Source organism: Ruditapes philippinarum, unplaced genomic scaffold, assembly GCF_026571515.1.
Source record: "Ruditapes philippinarum isolate M1 unplaced genomic scaffold, ASM2657151v2 ctg8297_1_1_1_1, whole genome shotgun sequence".
Taxonomy (NCBI): Eukaryota; Metazoa; Mollusca; class Bivalvia; order Venerida; family Veneridae; genus Ruditapes; species Ruditapes philippinarum.
This window is the reverse complement of record NW_026852667.1, coordinates 21,030-34,306: the sequence shown is the minus strand read 5'-3', so window position 1 is coordinate 34,306 and position 13,277 is coordinate 21,030. Positions and strand designations below refer to the sequence as shown.

The following is a 13,277-nucleotide window of genomic DNA, read 5'->3' as shown; positions in this document are numbered from 1 at the left end:
TTATAAAACTATAATGTTGCATTTTTACCCTTTCGCTTTGCTAATGTATCATAATTTGGTTGCTGCCAGTGCAATTAAAAACCTTTGAGAAATAAAAACAAAAGCTTTTATGTGGCATAATTCATGTATACCTTTTACTGTACTACTATTCTATTTTATGTAATATATTATTTGCCCATTATAGCCCCGAATGCTTTTATTATATATTTTTTTTTATTTTTTAATGGCTTTTTATTTGATGTTCTAATATGATTCATGAAAGGTTACTCAAAGACAAATTACCTGAACGTTCTTTTGCTTTTTTTGCATTTCGGCAATCAGTTTCTAGTAGCTATAGAATTTTGCACACTTTACTACTTTATGATAATATATATGTGGAAACTATAACTGAAAAGTTTCGTTTGTTTAAATAGCGGTACATGGTTGTTTTATAGGGTTTAGCGTTGCATCGACACAGTTAATGTCCTATGACGACTTTCCAGCATTACGGAGGAAGAACTCAAGCACATGCTCCTGTCTTTCCTTTTAAGCTAGCTTGATTACTTCCTAATCCAAATTTTCTGTCGGTTTTCGAACCAACATCAATGCGGGGCAAGTGGTTTTATGTCAACGACCTTGGCCACTTGGCCACATGCGCCCTATTAGCGGTACTTGATACGTTATGTAGATCTAATTTAGTATGCGGCCAAAGTAAATTGTCTCCCGGTTAAAATAATCGCCTATGTGTGGAATGACATATTAACATTTATAAATTGATGAGAGGAACCAGCATGTTTATGCTTTGGTATTGTTTTGTTTAAAATTTTGATATAGCTTCATTGTTATAGAATATTCACAAGGTGAAAAATATGTGAATCAGCCTATTTAACGTACTTGTTTTTTTTAAATTTTGCTACAAGGAAGTCTTCCTTGTACACCTACAAATGTTTTGTTTAAATAAGTTCGTCAGTTTTCGAAAACAAAAAAGCGTAGTATGCTTTCATGTACATTATTCTTTTTTTAACACTGTTGGCAAAGAGATAAACTGCATCATATAATTAAAGTGGCATTATGCTTACGTTCTCATGTTTACTTTTAATTGGTAGGGATATGATGTTATGAATGTATTGACCAACAGTTGATATTGTATAAAATACAAAGCTGGCAAAAAATATAAAAAATGCCTTACACACTTCTTATTTATTGAACGTTACGGGTAACTAGGATGGTTATTTATAGAAATTAGCTTGCGCCATGTTAGAGTTTTCGTTCATGCATAGAAAATGATCTGTTTGAAAATATTGAGGCAAAATGTAAAACAATTCCACATAACATACACATTATCATTTTACTTTATGTCACATTCTAAGGGATTATTTTTGTAAACGTCACCACAATATAACACCAACTTTCGCAATATTATTTGACGTTAACGTGACGTCATGGAAATCTTCATTCGCTGTGCATTTTACCATGCTTTTAAAATCTTTGCAGCGGACCTTTAATTAATGGGGGTCATCTTGTTTGAATAAAAAGTATGAAATCATAGAATTTTCGTATTTTCTTATAAAATAGGATTAGACATTCATTATTAAAGGGACTCCACTGAGGTTTCTTGACATGACGGGACTGAAAATATTTTTTTCCAGATAAATGTACCATTTGATGTAGGTTCAGACCACTAATCTTTGTTCAAAATTTCAGATCATTCGCGCACTTCGTTTTTCCAGAATAATTATTCAAATTGTTAAATAAATTAATCAAAATGAAAAGCGTTTAAACACTTTTCACTCAAATCGGGCTAAAAAGCATAAAAATACAATTTTCAATTTATTTCAAAGTATACTTCTTAACTTTGTTTGCATATATTTCTGTTTAAAGTGCCCCAACTCATTTATGTAAGAAATTCAAATGTTATGTTTTTAAGCTTTTAAACCTCAGTGGAGTCCCTTTAATAATCAATTTCTTTGCTTTTGATAAAACTTGTTTTAATTGATCACCTGCAAAATAAAGTAAAACATATGGTTTTTGCATCAACTGAAACTCTTTGCTTACATATAATTTCCTTGTCTGAAATCTAGCGCCGTTGAACAATTTTGTAAATGACTTCATCTTTTTATTACTCAGCAGTAAAATCATAATAGAAAATATTAAACAGATCAAGACAAATGTATTTCTGAAATTAAGATGTACACTAATGCATACGAATAATATAATATCAATCACAGAGTAATGTTGCTTTAAATAGATTACGCGTTATGTCTGAATTTGTTTATTTCATTGGGAAATAGAAGGGGCGTTCATGTATTTTGCTAGCTGTGACTTTAAAATAGAACAAAAATAACAATATGTTAACGAAACAAAGGACAACAATTATTATTTTCCTGTTTACGAGAGAGATTTTCGTCCGATAACATTTTGAAGACTGTAAAGTTGCTGTCCCGTACACAAAATATAATTTGTTTTTCAAGAGTAATGCATATATTACAGCTCTAGTTTCATTTATCACTGTTTAAGTATTCATGGTTCTTTTATAACTGATCAAACCATAGTGTGTGGTAGACTAGTTTTGAGGTATATTTCTTCAAAAATACACAATTAAAAAAAATCTAAAATTTAACTAGAATGTTCAAGTACTTTCATATTATACAGGATTAATTTTCATCGAATGGCCATGGTATGAAAATAAATATTTCATGGTTGGCGGTATCCACGAGATGGATATGATAATTTTCATATTAAAATATCAAAATAAATTCTGTATTAAATCCTGAATTTTCTGAGTTATTTTACATACAATTTTTTCTTTTCTGACATTACATTTGTCTAAATTTAGAAGAAAGTAGTCCGGTGAGAAACCAGTGGAAGTAAGGAAAATATGTTGTTCTGCATTGAAAAATATTTTTGATAGTGAAAATACGTAGAGATGAAAATAGCAAATTTTTTTCATCAATATTCCTCAATATGTCATTAATAAGTATTTATACATATATATTTTTACTTTTAATTATTTAATATCCTGTGTAATAATAAGGTCTATGCAGTTGTTGTCATAAAAAGTAATTGGAAAATAAAAATGCTATTTATATAGAGAGATAAATTAAAATATTGTTGTTTCTGTTCAAACCTTAAATTACTTGTTGAGACTAAATTTCCCAATGTTAGTGCACACCAAGATCAGCCTGCATATCCTAGCCGTCGGATGATGATCTGCACTGTTCGCTATTCGGTAAAATAATATTTATAAAATTCCTTAGAAATGGTGTATGATAATTTTCAGATACATGTTCAAAGATGGAAACGTCTTTTAAGAATTGCCGTGAGGTGAATTCTAATAAATAAATAAATAAATAAATAAATTAGTTAATTAATAGAATAAATAAATATTAAAGAAATAAATGAGAAAAAAGATAAATATAGAAAAATAAATACAAAATTATATATATAAATAAGTAAACAAATAGGTAAACAAGCAAACTGACGAACGAACGAACGAAAGAACGAGTGAGCGGGTGAGTAAGTGAGTGAGTGAGTGAGTGAGTAAATGATTTCGTAGTTTTTTGAATAGGTGAGTGAGTGAGTGAGAGAATGCATGACTGACTGACTGACTGACTGACTGAATGTATAATTGAATAAAGTTTCATCTCAAGCCTTTCTGCAACATCTGAAGTATGCATTCGAACGGTGGCTTAAGATATCATCTTCCTTCATCATAACAATAATTAAAAAGGTTCATTACAAAAAAGTCATGATGGAGAAGGAAGAAAATGACATCTTACGGACTATCTTATTTAAAGTAACACCAGCCATGTCCCAGTGAAAACATTTTTTTAAAAAACAAGACAATAAAAAAAAGCAGAAGAAGACAAAGAAGCGGGAGTAAAACATCCACGTAATTTTACAAAATACAAAGAGAAGATTTAAACATTTGTTAATTATAGTTCTTTATTCTAAATGTTTAATTTCAAAATAGACAATATTTGAGACTGTAAATTATCACAATCTGGCTTTTCTTTAAAACGCCTTGTTTCGCCTAAACAGCAACTAGACTAAACAATTGAGGCAAAAAAGAGAAAAGTTAAAAAAGTAACGACCCGAAAAGCAAGGAATAAAATAAATAAGAATAAAATGGTGTAACCTCAAAAAATGGACTCCAATAAGATTGTTTTGACACGACGGGACTGAGTGTGCTATTTTTCTCATTTTTTTTCTATTTTGAAATCATTGTTTTATTTCTTGCTTGTGGATCACGAAACTGTAATACTTTTAAAATGATATCTAAAATTATTGTAACTGTTGTCCTTGCTGATACGCCTGATTTTCTTTATTTAACAATATAAACATGAGCCTTCAGATGAACAAAATTTTAAAGAAAATATATTTTTCATAATGCCTTTCGTCAACCACTGTTTAAAAAATGGTTGGAAAATATAAAGAAAAAAGACAGACAAATTTTCGGTACCAGAGGTCGAGGTATTACAAGTCGGTATTACCGAGGTCAAGAAATATTATCAGAAATGACACCCTATGCTAGGATTTAGGCATGTTCATGATAACTTTCTACCAAATGCTTCTGAGTTTGTGAATAAATATTTGAAGTCGAAAATGGTGACTGTCTTGTCAAACCCACCATACCTTTAAGATATAGCCATATGCGACTTTTTTATTTTCCAAAACCTTCAAAAGTTCTTATCTGGTCGTCGATACAAGTTTCGACAAACCATATGCTCATCCATCAGTCAGAGCCTCAAAGGTCTATATAAATACAATGGATTTATGTATTTCAAAAATCCGGAAACAAAGTGATCCCTCAGCAGCAATTATTACAACAGAATTACATGAAAATTGCAGGCTCGGTTTGATTGAGTCTGTACATGAGGGATATTGAATAAGTGCAAGATCCCTCATGCAACCTAGTACCGGCTCAATTATTTACATTTAATAGTGCCGGCATCAATGATCTTGAAGGACAGGAAAAATAAGAACACTGCATTAATGTACGGGGCAACATTGTACAGCTGCCACACAGCACTTGACACTTGCTGTTGTGAAGTATAAAAATCTGACAACAAAGAGATCCATTGGAAACATTAATCACAGCAAGTACATGAAAATTGCAGACTCGGTTTGACTGAGTCTAAACAATGGACAATATTATGAAGGGATGTAATGGTCATTTTAGTATTTGAGTCGGATGCTTAAGAATATCGTACAATACATATTACGCATAAAAAAAACTCGTTAACACATGATTTAACTTTGAACTTTTGCAAAACTAATCTATTGATTGATTTGTTTTTATTTGTTTATATATTTATATACATATTAATATATTATTCTTCTGAATGTATTTCAATTAAAATTTAATGCAAACAATTCAATGTAACATAAAAAAACATCAGTAACAAACTTAAACAAAGCCATTTTAAATTTCATCTGAAATAAGATGGTGGCGTATGTACTAAAAATAAGATATATATTCGGTGCAGTTTGTTTTGTTTTATATTTGTTGTTGTATGTTCTTTGTCTTGTCGTATCACATGTTATACACGTGCGTTTAGAATTTCTGAGCTTGTGTTACTTTAACTATCAGCAGGAATACGTCAATGCATTTTTATAAGAATACTAGTGTCACTATTATTTCCAGCTGCATTTAGTATCGGCCATCATAAAACTGTTGCTCAAAGTAAGGTATATTATCAGAAATGCAGCATGTATATAGGGGGGGGGGGAAACTAATTTTGTTGTTGGTGGAAGTTGAGAAGTTTTACTTTTGAATTATAAATCTGGTTTAAAGTGTTTGTTGTTTTACGTAGGGCCGCAAAGCAGAGGTTGCTCTGTATGAAACATTCTGATGCAGCTTCATCTATACCAACTATGCTTGTTTCTACATTTGACTTGGATGTCAAACGCCATAACGAATGTCACCATACCGTAAATTTCACTACACATACGTCAATTATATGAATTGTACACCATAATCGTATATAATGTCAGGTCCTGCTTCGTAACTTGAACAGTCCATTCAAAACTTCAAAGGATTTCAATATCACAACGACTTATTTAGCCAACAACATACAGACCTAAGAATTTGACCTAAGCGGAGTTAAAATACACAGATAAAGAAGAAAATTTAACGGGACTTTAAAAATTCTTCGACTAACGCGGAATTTTGAGTAAAGCGATTTTGACTTATTGAGAGTCAACTGTAGTTAGAAAGCACGGACAGCAGGCTGGCCTGGAACGGTGTACGACATTTCGTCGAAAGAGTATATGTGAACATGCTAACCAGGTCCGATTGGTTTATGGCAAACTTAAATTCGTGTCAAAATATATGTAGCATGGAATGTTCGAGAGAAGAAGAGAATCCAGAAATGGCATTAAACCATTCCTTTCTTTCCATACCATTCTTTGATTGAGGTAGTTCATGTGTGATTATAGCCAATTTATCATCCATCTCTAAAGCCATATTGCAATCCACCGTGAAGAATAATGTCAGAATCTATAATCATTAACATCATCAAAAATGTAAAAAATATATCAATGCAAACAATATGCAAAGAATATTCAACAGGGATAGTTAATTTTACGATTTTTTGTAAAATTAAAATATCTCTTATTAAGGCAATTTAGCATTACCTTTTTGTTCATCGTAAAATTCCCTTCTAGCCTTAAAAAGAAAAGAAACAGAATTGTTTTTCCACAAATGTCTTTTTAGATTGTCAAAGTGTATGCTGTTCATTTTCTTTTTCGGGATCATTGATGCTAATATGTTGCTTTGACAAGAGATAGTATACAAGTGTTATAGTCCTTCATTAAAGAGTCTAAATCTAACGGCGTCTGCGAAATTCACCAATTTATTAAATTATCGTTTTGTTTATTGATTTTTTTTGTGTTTTTTTTCTTTAATTATGTTTTAATAACTTACTTCTCGTAAATATTGTATTGTTATTTTATTCATAACATCTGCGATAAAATATCTGATGCATCATTTGTATATAAATAATGACAAGTAGAAGTTTATATTGACGGAGTATTCTTCAAAATATTCACTCCACAAGCAATATATTAATTGCGTTTTAAAACCTTAATAAGTAATTTCGCAAAACAACGCATATGACTTTGTAAGTAAATAGAATTAAACCTTTATGAACAAAAAAGTGATATGGTTATTTAAAATAGGTTTGTCCATTTGATCACGCAGAAAGACAATGCTTCGTACGAACTAAGACAAAAGTGTTTTGTAAGAGATTTTATTATCAATACTATCTTTTTAAGACCGTATTCATGTATAGATATTCTATCTATATTCCGAAAGAATTTTGGAAAATACAAAAATAAGATGTAGTGATAGTATCGGACCTCCCCTCATCTTAATGTGAATCACGCAACAAAAAAGTCCATAAAGTGGACTTGACATCGTGATTAGTAGAGTATACTTTCATAACGTCCTGTTTTAAAGTATAAAGCCTCAGTATCATGCTTTTTACCCATATAGTGCAGTGATAGCTATCATAGAAGCAACAATGTTTGGATATTTCTCATTGTCAGCAGTTGTTTTTTCGATCGTTTTGTGCTACTCACAAGCGATTGAAGACGATCCAACGTTTTCTAAATTTAAGTATGACAAACAAATGTTAGAGACAATGGTTAGAATGGAAGCAAAAATGAACCAGTGGGATAAAGAAAGAAAAACCTTCGAGGAGAATGTGTTAGCTGTGTTGGAACATCGTAGAGAGGAAATGCAAGAGAAATATTTGAAACAAGATGAAAAGCTGGAAAATATAGAAGGTAAGATTTTAAAATTATGGTCTTGCATTTTTTTTAAAATGCCGTGTGATTTTTTTTCTGCGGTGTTGATATTCGTGTGTTTTGTTTAAACATAAAAGGACGGGGTCTTGAATTGCTGTGTACTTCATTTGTGCTGCGACGTTAACTTACAATGTTTTATATATATATTCTTTTTATATGCTTATATTACTTTATTTTGATTTTATATACTTTTTTTTTGTTGGTGTGTTGGGGATGTTCTTTCGGCTAAAAGAAACAATTTACTTAATGCTTTTTTACATTTAGTCGATCATTTATTGACAACATTGTAAAAATCTTGTAGCCTGTATAAGTCAGAAGAACAAACTTTACAATAGAGATAGTCACACACCTTTTGAGCCATTGCAAATGATAGTTGTCACTTCTTACCGGTCAGATTATAACGCAACTTAACACATTAAAAGAATATCTGCATTTTACACAAATTTAATCCAACACAAGTGTTCGTTAAAGGGAATGTCACTTTATATATTAAAGCAGTATTTCTCCAGTTTTATGCTTATTATCATGAGACATTTTTGTTCACATGTGTACATACTTATACCTGTGAGTGAAGTTCTTTGTCATTTTGTATACATTTTTAAATGTAATGTAAGGATGAAAGAAAAGTAAATTTGTATATTTGCAGGTTCTTTCATTAGCACACCAAAGATTGCGTTCAACGCATACACAAAGTCACGTGGAAGCTATGGTAATTCCCAACCCCTCGTATTTCCATATGTTTTATTAAATATGGGTGAAGGATATGACAAAACAACTGGAGTCTTCACAGCACCTGTTACCGGTCTTTACTTCTTCAGTGCCCACATTTGTAATGTAAATGGACAATTCATGGTGATTTCTATTATACACGAAGGAATTGCAATCGCTACAACAACAGAGCATGAAAGCAATCTTGACAGTTGCAGCTCCGTGAGTGCTCCGGTTATGGTGAAGAAAGGTGGGAAAGTGTCTGTCAAGTCTTCCTATGATAAAAGCAAGCTCATGGCAGACGATAATTACAGATGGCCATCATTTGCTGGAGTACTTTTGCATGTATAAGACAATAAGTTCTTGTACTTAAATGTTAGTTTTCCATATCTAATATGCCTGTACTTGCAGTATACTGTTTTTATATCCATTAAAGTTTTATTCATCAAAAAACTTTAACAGTAAACGTATTACAAAAGATATTTTATCAGTTTCTTTGTATTGAAACATATATTACTGTCCCATTTAAGATAAAGGTTGATTACCATAAGTATTTTGTATGTGTAATAGATTTCATTGTTTCATTTAAGATACTTTTGACTGAAAGAAATGATATATGTGTTTGAGGTCTTGAGCCTTGTAAAGAACGTCGTTTTGCTAACATTTATATAAAACACTGAATAACATTTTTTAATAAATTTACAATCATAATATTTGTATCGTTATGAATTATGAATATATACAGGAATGGATTATCAGACAAAAGTCTATCCCAATCAAGAAACATGAAACAGCAGCAGAATTGTTGAAATATAGACCGTGTCTATGATACAAAGATATCAAATAATTAAAATACGTTTCATTTTGAAGCAACAAGTACGTATAGGCATTTTAATGTAATGTTGCGGAAATGGAAATGTATGTTGCCGTATTCAAAGTAGACTAACACAATCACTGTACCCTGTCTTGCAAGCCTGTTTAATTTAGTGAGTGCCATATTTGCGACAACACACACGTTTTTCTTCTGAGCATTGTACTTTTTTTACAGCTTATAATATAGTATATAGTATATTTCTATTTGTACATTTCGTGCTATATACGGGAAATTGGCCTGTTTATACACTGTATTATCTAATTTGCCGTTTTATTTCAATCAACAAGTTTCACTTCTTTGTTTAAAATTTGACAGATTGTAGATGGTATTATGTATTATGCGAGGTGTGAGAAAACCATAACAATAAAACCTAGAACATAAATGGTTAATTGTCGTTATGTTTGTCTGCATAAATTTGATGGAAGTTTTTTTCAATATATTTTATTAAGTAATATATTAACAAAACATTGTGTGGAAAAATAATCACTAAAAAACAAATAATGTCTAATTACTTATCGCAAACAATCATGGTTTTAATTCATACGAATTAAACACAAAGACAAAAGTTAATTTATAGAATGTCTACACATTTTATGGTTCAAATATTAACAAAAAATAATTTTAACTCTACAATAGCATTTTGATATTAAAATAAGCATTTAAGAAAATATTTTTATATAACATACATAGCAAGACGAGCATTAAATTATTCCAACAATAAATATATCAAACGTTATAAAGCTTTTATACCTGCATCAGATTATGTCGTAAGCATTTTGTTTATCTAAGTCAACAACAATGTTGGACAAATAGTGTTTTTTATGTTTTTTTTCAAAGGGTGCTCTTATATTTTAAAGCAGTTTAAATGGTTTTATTGAACCGTGATATATTGAGACAACATACATACATACGTACGTACGTACGAACGTACATACATACATACAGTATAATCTCTACAGTGTGACCTTCTAGAGAGCAATAATCTCTGTACAACAACAATAATACTTCTTCCCAAAATATAATTTTCTCCAATATTTTGCCACTCTAGAGCAACTCCTCTATCAAAATATTATAAATATTTATCTCCCAAAGATTGTTGTACTGAAGAGCTTATGTTGCACCAGATGATAGTACTGATGATCATTAAGTCATTCTAATGTCCAATAAAACAATGTCCGAGTTTGTTAGTGGGAGAAAAAGTATCAACCAACCTCAGTGTGACATTTTTCTTCTTATCAAATTTTTTTTGTATATTGCCTTTTGCTCAAAATATAAACAACTTAAATAAATCACAATTACAGTAAAAACTCTGAAAACCAAAAGTCCTGTTTTCAGAGGATTCCGGTTTTTTAGAGGTTTTACACATTTACTGATAAATATGATGTGTTTGAACAATGACTTTGTTCAATCATTTGTATTTACTTTTCAACCCTTTTGTCTAAGTTATAATTTCTTTTTGCAATAAATGTCTTAAGCAGTTTTGTTATGCAAATCCCTGAATATAATTTTGAAAATCAGAAATTAAAACAACACATTGTCTGAAATATATCTTTTTAATTGGGTTTTGAAATATGCAATTAATGGCATTTATTATTACTATTTTTGCATGTAACTAATATCATAACAAAGATAACTTCCTTCAAGGTCAAAATTTTAAGCAAAACAGAAATCTTTTAACAAAAGTTTCCCAATTCTTTTAGAAAATAACACAACAAAATTAAACATTTTGAAAAAAACATACCTATAAGGGAAAGACACAATTATGATGGAAAAGCTTTAATTTAATTTCCAATAAGAAATTAACACACAAGCTTTTTCACACAATTTATTTGGGAAAAACACCAATAGTTAATCAGAAAAAAACAGGCGTGGAGCTATTTGCGTTTACTTTTTTTTGTCCATGGACCCGAATTTTATCATTAAAAATTTTAATTCCTTCGATTTACAATTCGGAAGAAATAACTCCTTTCGATTTCTATTATGTAAAGTCATATATTTGTTTCCCCTTCGGTGAGTCACAGCATGTCATATTAATGAATGAGAACGGGAACAAATTTTGCGGAAAGCAGTATAAAAATCAAAACAAAAAATAAACTTAAATTCGATAATTAATTTCTTACATTTGCATCTTCGACAGGAAATAACCAATTATTTTGTAGTCAACTATGTATTTTTTGTTGTGCCATCAATAGATGGAAGTCCGAAAATCTATTTATAGCAGTTGTTTAATTTAGCGAGTCTGAAATTAAACAAAACGGTCATTCGTGTCGCGCTTAAGTAATTAATAACGAACTTGTAAATTTGCAAGACAGGAAATGCAAACAATAAATTGCACTCTCGAAAAAATTTAAGCAGGCATTATGAAATTGTCTTTTCCGTGGGTTCTTTCTGGTAAATTAATAGCTCGTTTATTTTTTACGGCACTGATAGTACATTTTTATACCTTGAATTTTTAAACGGACCCTGATTTCACGAATGTTTGTTGTTCAACATTTTATATTTAAACCACATCCACCGATGTTATCATATTTTAGCTCCTGAAACGATGACGATTTCAAACGACGACCCTAGTCCTTGTGCAGTACAAATGTGCAACCAATGAAGTGAATAAATTTATATATCCAACATAAATATTACTTTACTCCAACATACATAAAAATAACTAACTGATTCAATGGATTCACTCGATATAAAAATCTGGATACAAAGTCGATCCCTCTTAAGCATGTATCACAACAAAATAACATGAAATTTGCAGACTCAGTTTGATTGAGTTTGTACATGAGGGATAATGAATAAGTTCAACATCTCTCACAACCCCTAGCCCCAGCATAATACTTGTTTTGGGATTGTGGCTGTGCACTTTTTAGTAAGTACATTAGTGCTCGAACACCTGGTTTTCATCGTAATAAACAGTAGGCCTTATATTATATCAAGCAAATCTAAAGCCTCCATTCTAGAGCCAAATCGATTGGAAATAACTTTCTAAATCACGTGTCATTATAGCTTGCTTTTTACATTTACACTAAGTAGCAATTAAGTTTATACATGTATGATGTTTGGAGACAAATCACCGATTTCTTTCTTGAATTTTCGGCTTCATGTAGAAAACAGAATGTTGATAATATTTATAAATAAACATTTTAAAAAATGACGTTGAAATGATCATTTCCTTAATTAACCGTATCAAAATCATAATGCAAGAAAATGGGGCGGGCGTGGTTATTGTTATTTTGTAAATACTAATAAAAGCTTGATTTGATTGCAAGCTAAATTAATGACAGGTCTGATGAGCCCCATTAAAGCATGTCATAAATAACGTAACATATTATGTAAAAGGATTTCAAATCCATTCATTCATAGCGATCAATTGAGTTTCATTACTCTTAAATCGCAGCGAAATGATTTTATTTCACGAAGATAAAGACAGACACAAAATGCAGCATATGGATCATTTCAATAAATATTCTTCATATGTTTCATATAATGAAATTACACAATTATATATCCAACAGAGTACAATTTGAAAGAGGAATGTCCAATCATTCCCTATTATTTTTGGTCATTCAGGGATGAAATTAATACATGAAAAACACAGCAAATTTATACATTCAGTAAAATGAAGATTTCTTTATTAAAATCCTGAAAGCAGTTTTATCAAAAGAACCATTATTGACATACCCAATACACTTCTTATATTTCTAACACTTATTTACCAGAATAAATCTCCTACTTCAAAATGTTAAGGTTTCAAACATTTTGTAGATATTAGAAAACAATGCAAATTTCTGAAAACAAAATATTTAATGAGCATTTTTTAGCACTAAGAATACGAGCATTTTGCAAAAGTTTCACCAATTACACTATAAAAATAATTAAAAGTGATAAAATCCTATGGTACTCT

General features: G+C 30.5%; 1 protein-coding gene across 1 annotated transcript; it reads left to right on the top strand.

Moving 5' to 3' along the window:
• The first annotated feature begins 7,485 nt into the window (after nucleotides 1–7,485).
• Nucleotides 7,486–9,210, top strand: LOC132720503 (complement C1q-like protein 2). The gene is made up of 2 exons (XM_060704661.1): nucleotides 7,486–7,770; nucleotides 8,438–9,210. The coding sequence occupies exons 1-2, from the start codon at nucleotides 7,506–7,508 to the stop codon at nucleotides 8,848–8,850; spliced, it is 678 nt and encodes a 225-aa protein (XP_060560644.1). The 5' UTR covers nucleotides 7,486–7,505; the 3' UTR covers nucleotides 8,851–9,210.
• The last annotated feature ends 4,067 nt before the right edge of the window (nucleotides 9,211–13,277 follow it).